Source organism: Pelodiscus sinensis, chromosome 19, assembly GCF_049634645.1.
Source record: "Pelodiscus sinensis isolate JC-2024 chromosome 19, ASM4963464v1, whole genome shotgun sequence".
Classification (NCBI taxonomy): domain Eukaryota; kingdom Metazoa; phylum Chordata; order Testudines; family Trionychidae; genus Pelodiscus; species Pelodiscus sinensis.
Genome location: NC_134729.1, coordinates 21,339,705 through 21,351,984, shown reverse-complemented (window position 1 = coordinate 21,351,984; position 12,280 = coordinate 21,339,705). Strand labels below are relative to the sequence as shown.

The 12,280-nt window shown below is 42.6% G+C and overlaps 1 protein-coding gene across 11 annotated transcripts in view; it reads right to left on the bottom strand.

Annotated features, from left to right (window-relative positions):
* The window catches only part of RFX2 (regulatory factor X2), a 109,943-nt gene that overhangs the window by 35,783 nt on the left and 61,880 nt on the right, over positions 1-12,280 (bottom strand). For 8 of the 11 annotated variants that reach the window (XM_075902983.1, XM_075902984.1, XM_075902988.1 and 5 more), the window contains 3 exons: positions 8,322-8,411; positions 7,513-7,592; positions 5,125-5,389 (listed from right to left, as the gene is read on the bottom strand). In XM_075902983.1, coding sequence (XP_075759098.1) covers positions 5,125-5,389; positions 7,513-7,592; positions 8,322-8,411 — 435 coding nt within the window. The remainder of the gene's footprint in view (positions 1-5,124; positions 5,390-7,512; positions 7,593-8,321; positions 8,412-12,280) is intronic. The other 3 variants (XM_075902991.1, XM_075902992.1, XM_075902990.1) reach the window with 2 other exon arrangements.

Sequence of the window (12,280 nt, the reverse complement as noted above, 5' to 3'; positions counted from 1 at the left end):
GGATTTACAATAAATAAATAGTGAAGACAATAGCTCAAGTGGGGACGCTGAAATTCACCCTTCCTGCCAAACCCAAGGAAACAGGCTGAGGGCAGGCAGGGAATGACACTGAGTTTGGGCAGGGAATATAGTTCACCACTCTTAGCCTGCCAGGGGATCACAGTGTAGTTCCAAAGCTGCCATTCCAGTTCCCAGAGTGCCCCGGAAGGTTTGGGACCACTGCACTGATGGGATCATGGGCCTCAGGGCCACATCCTCACCGCTCCATGCCCCCAGACTACACAGAGACAGTATAAGTGCCCAGCTCCATCACATATGAGGCCCTGGCGTGCGAGTTTCTGCCATGTGGGGGGAACCTCCTTAAGCTCCTACATAAACTGTGGCCAAACTTTACAAATAAATACATCCCTTTATGCATCTGCCAAGACCCTGGACAGAAGGCTCTGGGATCTTCTGCAACAGCTGGTGACCTTGGTAACAGAGAGATGCAGCTCCCAAATCTCTATAAGCTTAGGGTGACAAGGGGACGTGCTGTTTACAAGTGAAGCAAGACAGACCCAAGCTTAGGTCTTGGCAGATACAAACCCTCCTGTTTCTCCTCCATAAGTGTGCAGTAGTAAGGAAGTCCCAGGCAGCTCATTATACATGGCCCATTAGTAGCAACAGGACAAGAAGGCACCCATCGCCATAGTGATCAATGGCACATAGCCAGGTAAGAGGCATCATTAATCAATTCTCTTTCCCAAAGGTAAGTAGGCCAAGATGGCTCACATCCTGCACCTGAATTCTATGGGATCACTCATGCAACAGCAGGTGTAAATGTTACCATGTTGCCAATGCCCCACTTGCTCTATTTGTTGCCTTGCATTTTTTTATTCAAACAGACCATGCTTAGAGTTTCCTTTATATATGTTAGCATATTCCCTATGGCTACAAGGTGGCCATAAGATAAAGTAGAATAACCATTATAAAAGCAAAAATCCGCCAGAGCCCTAAAGGGAGTTAAATGGATCTGGTTACTTTCGTAGACAAAGTGCTAGTTTCCAGTGTCTGTGCCTAGGTGTGGTCCCACCCTCCTGTATGCTACCCTGAATACTAAATGTTTTGTTTCCACTCAGAAGATAGTCAAGGATATACAGTACAATGTCCTCCTTAGCTTAACTAGATACTATTGAGCTCAAATAAGGGGCAGTTTCAAGGACTTGGTAGGCTTCAGTGATTTCCAAGAAATAAGTCCAGCATCCTGTGGTAACTGGGAGGAACCAAAACTTTTTTGGTTTGCTGATGTAGCCTTACGGAAATGAGTCAAACGTCATAGGGAAACACTGTTTCCTTCCCCTGTTCCAAGATAGGGAAACAGCTGAACATCCACACTGTATATGCACCCGCATAATACAGACAAGACACAGGTCTCCCTCATAGGCGTGCAGTGATAAGCAGCCCTACAGAAATGCATATGCTAGATTTTACATTTCCAAAAAAAGAGGCTGGGAGGAAGCCCTTAAATATTTTTAATCGCTCCGCTTTAAGGTGTGTGCTTTTAATCAGAATGGAAACAGCCCACCCTGCTCTGATTTGTTACATTGGAAGAGACACTGAAATTTGGGCAACTTGTAGTATCAGTTGCTTTGAGCTGACACAGGGATTTGTGGCCTAAGGTTCAGCAAAGTATCTAAAGGAAATCAGCTGTGATATCTTTCCTTCCTTCCATCCCAGCTTCCTTCCATCCCAGCACAGAGAGGAACTAGATCTCTCTTGTCTAACAGTAAAGGTCAATCCAATACACCAGAGATATGCATTGTTTAATATTTTTCGGGTATACTTCATGAACACTGGCATACAAGGTGATGACAGTTCTCTATTAGCTGCTACTCACTAGCTAGTAAGGAGTGAAAATGGCTACAAACCCATTTCCTGAGCAAAGAGCTAAAAAGGATTCTGGGGAGCCATGGATATGAAAACATCAGGGTGTCCTGCCTCTGGACTTCTGATTACATACACACCCTCTTCTGGCATAGGCACAGCCCTCTCCTGGAACAGACATAATAATGTCTTCATAGAATTCCTACTGTTCAGCCCATCTGGAAGACCATGGAGAATATCTAGCCATAATCACAGTCATGCAGAGAGGTTGACAAATGCAAATTAGCTGCCACCAATCAAGAAAACGATCTTAGAGTCATTGGCTGTGTCTACATTGGCACCCTTTTCCGGAAAAGGGATGCTAATGAGACCAGTTGGAATTGCAAATGCCCCGGGGATTTAAATTTTCCCCGTGGTATTTGCATGAACATGGCTGCCGCTTTTTTCCGGCTCGAGGCTTTGCCGGAAAAAAGTGCCAGTCTAGACAGGGCTCTTGCGGAAAATAAACCCTTTTCTGGAAGATCCCTTATCCCTCTTTAAAATCGGGAATAAGGGATCTTCCGGAAAAGGGTTTATTTTCTGCAAGAGCCCTGTCTAGACTGGCGCTTTTTTCCAGCCCCGGGCCGGAAAAAAGCGGCAGCCATGTTCATGCAAATGCCACGGGGAAAATTTAAATCCCCGGGGCATTTGCAATTCCGACTGGTCTCATTAGCATCCCGTTTCCGGAAAAGGGTGCCAATGTAGACACAGCCATTATGTATAGTTCTCTGAAAACATCTACTTAATGTGTAGGGGAAGTCAAAAAAGCTAATGGAATGTTGGGAATCATTAGGAAAGGGATAGGGAATATCATATTGCCTGCTGTGGAGAAAGTAAATAAGGAAAAGTTATTTACTTGTTCCCATAACACAAGAATTAGTGGTCACCAAATGAAATGAATAGGTAGCAGTTTTAAAACAAACAAAAGGAAGTATTTCTTCACGCAGTGCAGTCAACTTCTGGAACTCCTTGCCAGAGGATGTTGTGAAGGCCAGGACTTTAACAGGGTTCAAAAAAGAACTAGATATGTTCATGGAGGATAGGTCCATCAGTGGCTATTAGACAGGATGGGCAGGGATGGTGTCCCTAGCCTCTCTTTGTCAGAAGTTGAAAATGGGTGATAGGGGAGGGATCACTTGATGATTCCCTGTTCTGTCATTCCCTCTGGGGCACCTGGCATTGGTCACTGTTGGAGGACAGGATACTGGGCTAGATGGACTTTTGGTCTGACCCAGTCTGGCCGTTCTTGTGTTCTCTATATATTGCCTCCATGGCATGCCCACAGTTTGAATACTGCATGCAGATCTGGTTGCCCCATCTCAAAAAAGATATACTGAAATTGGTACATAAAATGGCAACAAAAATTATAGGGGTGAGGAAGCTTTTATATCAGGAGAGATTGATAAGACTAGGTCTTTTCAGCTTGGAAGAGGGGAAGAGATATGATAGAGGTTTATAAAATCATGAAGAAAGTAGATAAGGAAATGTTATTTACTCCTTCTCATAACATAAGAACTAGAGGTCACCAAATGAAATTAATAGGGAGCAGGTTTAAAATAAACAAAAGGAAGTGCTTCTTCAGACAACGCACAGTCAACCTATGGAACTATCTGCCAGAGGATGTTGTGAAGGTCAAGACTATAGTTCCTTTTTTAATTATGTTAGATAAGGGGCATAAGTCCATTAATGGCTATTAAGCCAGATGGACAGGGATGTAAAAGCATGGTCTGAGGAGTTCCTGCCCCTTGTCAGAATCTGGGAACAGGCCTGCTGACAAGGGACCAGGAGGGCAATTACCGCGGGGCCCCACAATTCAAAGAGGCCTGGGGCTCCAGATGCTGCTGCCGCTGCCTTTAAACCACTGCCGAAGCACCACGTGTTCTGGGCAGCACTGGGAATTAAGGGCTATCCTGTCTACATTTATGTCCCTTTTGAAGACCCATGTCTCCCATGCTACCTACAATGAATCTAGTTCACATACATATCTGCTTTTTTTAAATTACATGTTGTTTCTTCTTCCTGGTAGTCTGTCTTCTTGTCTATCTGTCCTTAAACAATGAGCTATTTGGAGTAAGAACAGTTACTGCTGGGCTGTCTAAACATGAGTAAGGGTGCGTCTACACTGCAGGGCTTAATTCAAAATAAGCTATGCAAATTGAGCTACAATTGTGTAACTTATTTTGAAATAGGGAGCGTCTACACAGCACTTTTTTCGAAATGAAGCACTCTTCTTCCGACTTCCCTTATTCCTCATACAATGAGGGGTACAGGAGTTGGAGTGAGAAGTCCTCCAGCTTGATAGTATTTTGACACTATTTCAAAATAAACTGTCTGCTTATTTCGGAATAGCACTGGTTATTTTGAAATAGTGTTGCAGTGTAGACGTACCTTAAGGGGCCTAAATCCTGAATGAAGCCAAAGGAGGGAGAAAGCAAACAAAAATCCTGTACAATAAGGCAGCTACATAATTAGATCTGTTAGTGAGACGATGCTATCGACATTTCATTCTAATAAGGTTCTTGTACTGTACCCATCACCATGGTAGCAGGGTACCTGACATGAGTAATCCCATGTTGTTCTGCAGACTAAGATTTGCAATTAAATCTATGTATTCACACATTTGTACAGACCACATAGGTGGAGGTAATATCCATGTGCTAAATGAATTCCTACTATTCCTGCCCCACTTGGCATTTCCTCTAACAACTTTCAGCAATGGTCTATCCTGCCTCATCTGAAGAACAACCTTCCACATAATGTTTCCTCCTTCTCTCTTCAAAAATGTGGCATTTCCCACAAAAACAAAAAACAAAAATCCAGCTCAAGGACCAGAACAGACAAAATTCAGCTGTAGATCATCAACAGCTCTTCTAGGCATGAAAATAAAATAAAATAAAATAAAATAAAATAAAATAAAATAAAATAAAAGTTGTTTGAAAATCCTACTGGGCTAGAAATGAGAACTTAATGGGACAAATTTCCAAGAGCCCATTATTAAATGTTTGTTCTCCATGTCAATACTTACACGCTGCAATCAAGTTACCCCTTAATCTCATGAGTAATGAGACACCCCAAGCACATGCTAATAAAACACTTACACATCATTCATTTTATATCACACACACACACACACACACAAATCTTATTTATTTTCTGAAGTCCTTTCAGTTCCCCTTGAACAATTCCTGGCCCTGTAGTGGCAATACCTGCAGGGCTACATACCGTTGCTGGAGAGGAGCGTGAAGTATGTGACAGAGAGTGTCTAGTATTTTCCATCCCCCCATGAATGAGATAGGCTCCCGAGCTGGAGAGGATCTGACTTCCCCCAATGTCCATAGTGATGCCCACCATGCTGTGAGAGGGAATGGCTGTAGGAGAGGATGCCGCTGTAGTCACCTGTGCTCCACCTCCCTGCGGTTCGAAATAGGAAGCTGCGCTGCTGGGGGCATAAATCTGAGCTTCAGTGTTGTAGGAGTAGGCGGCTCGGCTGTCAAAGGAACAATATGGTTAGGGTGTGAAGCACGTCGGGGAGCTTAAATATCTAATCTCATGGCACAATGGTTTTTTAGGAAGCCTTGACTCCATTGTAGAGAGGACTTGCTCTACTGAAATTTAGCTCAGATACAGAAGTCAGTTGACAATGTGAATCTCTCTGATGTCAGCCCTAGAGCAGGTCCCAAGCCATAGTGCTCTGGAACGTTTGCACTGTCAGAAGTGGAAAGTGGGTTCATAAAGGCCAACAGCTTTGCTGGGCCCCTAGGCAAAGAACGGGGTGGGGCTGCTTTGCATCCCTTAAGGGGTAGGGACTTGGGCTGAAGCAACAAGAATGGGGATAGGCAGCCCTCAGCACCGACTGGAGCGTACCTTGCCAGCCTCCCCTCTCTCCCCTCCCCCCCAGCCCTCAGTGCTGCCCAGAGTGTGCATCACGGTGCTCCGGCAGACATTTAAAGTGCCCGGAGCTCTGAGCCCTCTTGTATCACTGGGTCCTGGGGTAGTTGCCTTTCTTTGTGCCCCCCTTCCAGTCAGTGAGCCTGTGTGGGATGCAACATGATAAAGCACATGGCCCAAAGAGGAGCTCAAGTTCTAACACCCTGGTCTTCAGAAACTAAGGGGAAATTTTCAAAATTGCCTACATGAGATGGAGGCCTAGTTGATGCTGGAGAATGTTTGCTACCAACACACCCTCAGCACAGACACAAAGGCAAAGGAGACCTTTTTCTGGTATCATATTCCCCAGATGAAATAAGCTGAATCGGCAAAAATCACATATGCACCAGGGATTTCACTGGCATAGAAATGTTGTTCTGAAACCAGAAAAATAAATCTTCACAACCCTAACCAACATCACTTTCTTAGCAAAAATTTCTGTGTTAGAATGGGCCTGAAGCTCCTAAGTCTCTTTGGAAAATGAAACTTAGGGTTTTGAGTCATCTACGTGCTTTTGAAAATTTGAGTTTTATTGTTCAAGAAACTGTAACAAACAGAGCTGATTGACATTTTCTCATCTTTATTTAAAACATCTTTTTAAATAAAAATGGCTTTATATTACCAAATAGTACCAAAAGTAAAGCTTATGCTCAAAATTTTCACTTTGGTTTAAATGTTTAATTTTTTTCCTTCTTTTTTTTTTCTTTTTGTTTTTCATTGAAAAACTGACTTTTTTTTTTTTTTTACAGGAAATTGCAGGATTTTTTTAAATTTATCATAACAAAGAATGAGCATTTTCTTTTGGACCATCTATTCCAAGAAGTCCACACAATCCAATATCAGACAATCCAATATCAAGTTTACCCTATTCGTTGCAATCATGCTCAAGAGAAGGGCAAGACAGGTAAGAATGTAACCTCAGCTCAGAACAACATTGAGGGTCTCTACCCTTACAAGTCTGTGTAGTGGGGAATTGGCCCATGACCATATGCTGATGTGGAACAAATACACGGGAATGCAATATGATGGCATTGCATGAAGATACGTCCTGGACCAAGAGAGTTACTTTGAGCCTTGTTGCGGTCCAGCTAGACATCCTGGAAGCACCACAGAAAGACAGAACAGGTAGCAACCCTACAATTTGTGGGGGAAGAGCACAAAGAATCTTTCAAGTGAAGAAGTGAGGAAGAGGAAACCACAGAAAGGACCCTCCTTCCAATTAGAATTCTGTCTCATTTATGTGGAGTCTCCATTTTGAAAACCCTGGCTCCCTAGTAGATAGAACATGGTTTGGAGAAGGAATATAGGATCCATTTCCATAAAGGGAGCTCCATGTGGTTTAAGGTGGGATCTCCTTGCGGAGATGTGTCTCACACATGATGCATCCAGCATCAAAGCAGTCTCGCCACTGCCACAGCCATTACACAGTGCTGTGCAGGCTGCTCCTCCTCCCCTTTACAGGAGCTAGTGTCTGCAGCAGGAGGAGAATGCAGCAACCCCGGTACAGAGAGAGTAGAAGGACTGACTCTGTACCCAGCTGCAAGATGAGTGTCTGAATCAGAGAGTAAAACTTTTTGTGTACTCTCTCTCCATCCTGCAGGACAGACAATTGTACTCTGACGCTCAAAGAAAGCAAAATGAACTTTTATTGGCTCTAGTAATGTGAATGACAGAGACTCTTACATGGTTCCATTGGTGTAGACAGCCTCTCCTCCTTCCACATACTGGACCTGAGTTGGATACACATGCTGCACAGTTTGCACCTGAAACAAATGTGACCATCCTGGGTTTATAGACGAATCATTGCCAGGCAGCAATAGAAGACACTACACACAAACACGCACTCAAGCAATTACAAGCGTACTCAAAGCTGCTTAAGAACTAACATTAACTTAAACTATATTTGTCCTATTTTCAAAATGTATTTTTAAAGGCCTCATTTTTATAAAATTAGACATCAAAGTTCACACAAGCTAAAACACACAGGCAATCATTTGCAAAAACAATATCATTCTCACACCTGTCCTGTACATATTCGTCAGCACAATGACCTGTGTGACTTGGCTTACTTTGTGTATACAAGTAGGATTTTTTTAAAACACGCAATTTGACTCTAGACGGTAATCTATACAGAAAAGCGAAATAATTATTAATTATTAATTTTTAAATAAAACTCTCCCCTAGACTCTAGAAAGTGAAATCTGACACAAGACAGCTGCTGAGGAGACTTTTATTTTAAGCCTTAAAATACCTTGCGAGAATCTCCTTTATCGTCAGTCTAAAAGAAAGACTAAATCCCATGAAAGGGCAGAGGAAATGGATCTCCAGTTTTCTGGTCAGACACCTCTCTACCAAAATATGTATTTTGACAGATTAAAGAGATCGCCTATATAGTTTCAAGCAGCACGTGCGGGACATGGGGGTCAGGGAGGGGGCGGCAGGATCTGTTTTGCTTTCAGATAGCACTTGCTCCTCCATTCCATTGACATTACCTGCTGTGGGACCTGCTGAACTCTGGGAATGGAGATCTGCTGCATCTGGGCTCCTTTGGGAGCAGAGCCTGTTGTTTGAACCAAAACCCTCTGAAAGAACAAAACAGAGAAATGTGCATTTAGACTCGGTGTCACAGTTAGGCCCAGAATGCCCCGTTCTGACTAGGCCCTTTCCTGCAATACATTTACTAGAGCCGCTTGCCAAGGATGTGCCCCAAATCCTCAGATAAAAGATAGCAGCCTCACCATTCTTTATGGCTACACATTCCCTCTAAAGCCTCCCCACAGCTTCCATTTAATCTAAACTACATTTAAACTGGAAATGGGCCCAAACCCAATACTCTAAACTTGAGGAAAGCTCAGGATGTGGATCCAAATGGTTTGGTTGGGCCCATCTTTAAGTGAGACTTGGTTTAAGCAGCCACCCAGGAAACAGCAGCAACTGGTTGCTTAATAAAAGCAGGTCTTAAAATAAAAGATCAACCACAAGTATCATGGAAAATCTCTGCACCTTTCCTCATGCCTGTATTTCTCCTCTGCAGGGAAAACTTTTCAGAAGTTACCCCAGGCCCGTACCCTTTTTCAACATTTCATTTCTGCCATGATCCCTGCACGTAACAAAGCAGATACATTTATTTATCTCCATTCAGTGCCATGATAAGCACTGACTGGAGATCAAGTCATCAGGTGTCTCTTTTCATTAAGCTGAAATGCATTTTTAATTCTGAATCTTTGAGGCTATTATTGTATCATTTCCCATATTGAAACAGTCATGATCCTCAGTGGACTCAGAAGGGTCACCAGGTTAGTCTATATCTGCAAAAACAACATACTGTGGCACCTTAGCCCTGGTCTACACAAGGACTTTATTTCAGAAAAACCCCAGCCCCCCACCCCAAGATAAAATGTATAAGCAGAGCGTCCACGCTACCAAGTTAATTCAAAATCCATACTCCTGCTTTTCATCAGGAGTAATGCTAATTCCAAAATAGTTATTTCAAAATAACAAGTGTGAATGCTCCAGTGTCACTATTTTCGAATAACTACTCCCCAGAGTAATTTGAATTAATTACTCCCCAGTGCTTCCTGAGGCTCTAAGTCCAATGTAGCGTGTCCACAGTAACGGAGCTTGCCTTGGACTAATTTCCAGGCTTCTCCGTAGTGTGGACACGTTTGCTCGAATTTGTTAAATCAGGAGTTAAGTTGATTTTAGTAATTTTGAAATACTTTCCTAGTGTAGACGTGGCTTTAGAGGCTAATAGATTTATTTGAACATAAGCTTTTGTGGGCAAAATGCCCACTTCAACAGTGAGCTTATGCCCAAATAAATAGTCTCTAAACATCCTACACTAATGTCCAAGTTGATTTTCCTATAGCTTTCTTTCATTTTTTTCCTCTCTCATTGTTCCTTGTAGAATCTACCAGTGGGTCTGCGAGCTGAAATCCATCTGCAGGAGATTGTTCAGAACAAATTGCTTCAATTACTCCTTCAAATTACTCTTTTTGTGCAACATTAAAGGTGGTGTTAGCATAAAAGAACTTGACAAGAAGTTGAAACATTTAAGTTTTTGCTTTTCAGTTGTTCTTAATGGCATCATCAGAGAGTGACCCGTGACACATCTGGAGTGTTGAGATGAACAAAGATTGCTTCAGAATGAAACTAATGTTGAAGAGCTGCTGGAAAGCTTGGAAGATTCGTTTACATTTTTAGTGTGGGTCTCTTTTGATGATATCTGTGTCATCCAAAATTGATTTTCTAGGATCAAACTCAATATTCTTCTCCTCTAAGCAATATTCTGCTATTCTTTAATAGGCAATGGTTCTTCGGGGTCAAACGTGCCACTACATGCACATGAATAAACTGATCTACTAGACTTTTTCACGAGAAGCATGATTCTTCTCTGTCTTACGGCTGGACTATTGCCAAAATTTACATTTTACTTAAGCAAAGTAAAGTATTTTCATTGCTTCACTCTACACAATCACTTGTTTCATACTTTAAGGCCAGAAGAAAATCAGCAGATCATATAATCTGACTCCATGAATATGACAGGCCTTTAAATTTGACCCAGTTACTGAGACCAATAAACTGCTCCTTGACTAAAGCATGACACATGTCTGAATAAAATATACCTTTCAGAAGGCATCCACAGTGTTGATCTGAAAACAGTCAGAGATGGAGAATTCACCACTTCCCCTGGTAACTTGTTCCAATGGTTAATCACCTTCATCAATTTCTATCTTTTGAATAATTTGAATTTGTCTGGCTTCAGCTTCCAACTATTGGCTGATGTTCTGCCTTTTTTTCCCCTTGATTAAAGAACCCATTAGTACCCAGTATTTTCTCCTGGGAAAGACATTTATCCACTAATCTTGTCACGTCTGTTTTTCTATATAAACTAAAGAGACTGAACTCTGCTACCTCTCACTCTAGAACAGGGCTACTCAACACACGGCCCATGGCCTGTTTGTTTGCGGCCCGCAATGCTGTTTGGGTTTATGCAGGGCTCAACACGCGGCCCATGGGTGGGATCCTTTGAACATGGCCTCCACTGGGAACATGCTCCACAATGGCGAGGCATCTCTCGGATGGGGTATGCATTGAAACGCAAGCTGACAGGCTGGCTGGAATAGACGGGTACAGGATGTCAGCATTTCTAGCCCCCAGAGAGGTGGTGCGGGGAGCGCTGGGGTATTAAGGGAAGTGCTGGCTGCTTAGCCGTGTGCGCAGAGCCTGAGAGGTGCTAACTGGCTCACACTGGCCATGTTTGGGTCTGGCGCCGCAGCTTAAGGCTTAATCTTTGTATTCATGCCTGTCAGTGTGAAAGAAGCTATTTGCATATATTTGCATATATATTTGCATGTATAAGCAACCACACTTAAGTTGCGGCCCTTGGCATGTGCTGTGAGTATCATTGTTGCTCCCAGGGCTTCCAAAGTTGAGTAGCCCTGCTCTAAAACATTTCCCACATTATCTGTATGGCTCTTTTTCCCAATCCTCTGATGTTTCAAAATCCTTTTTAAAATATGAACAGCAAAAGTGCAAACAGTATTCCAGTATTGGTCTCACCAATGCCATATACAGAGCTACAATCACCTCCCTTCTGGTGTTCCATGCATGGAGCCCTGACCCTCTGACTTGGCGGGCCTGATTAATCACTTGTGAAGCAAAATTGCATAGCTTATTTTGAGGTAAGGGTGCTATATGGACACACCCTGAGGGACCACACTAGCTCTTTTTCGACACAGCACCACACTGGGAGCTCAGGTTCAGTAGCTTGGACCTCTACTAGGACCTCTAAATCCTTTTCCCTGTCAGTGCTTTCCTCATTCTGTAGGCATGGCCTTTGTCTTGGCTGTATTCAAGCTCTATGTGACTGCCCACACACACAGTAAATAGTCTTCATTATTTACTGCTCCCTCCATATTTGTGTTAGCCACAAATTTTATCAGCAGCAATTTTATATTTATTTCCACATTTGATGAAAATGTTGAATAGTGTCAAGTCTAGTCACAATTCTTGTGGAAGCCCTCTACAAAACAACTCCACTTTTTGGATGACGATTCCCTATTGACTGCTTTTGAGATCTGTCAATTAGCCAGTTCTTCACTGATTGAACAAGTGCTTGATTGATATTATACAGTGTCAATTTTTAAAAAAAGAATTTTGTGCAGCACCATGACAAATGCCTTATAAAAGTTTATTGTATCTACACTATTATCTTTCTCAAGCAAGCCTGTTAACTCAACGAATCAAGTCAGGTTTGCTTGACAAGAGCAATTTTCCATTGAATCATGCTGATGGCATTAATCACATTCCTATCCTTTAATCTTTAGAATAAGAAACAACCTCCTGACAGAATCAACATGGGAAGATCGAAACACATAGCCAGCTTTATAGCAGGACCACACTATTCTCTGCAAGGTGGGCAGAGCAATTTCAAGACTCTAGCAAACCC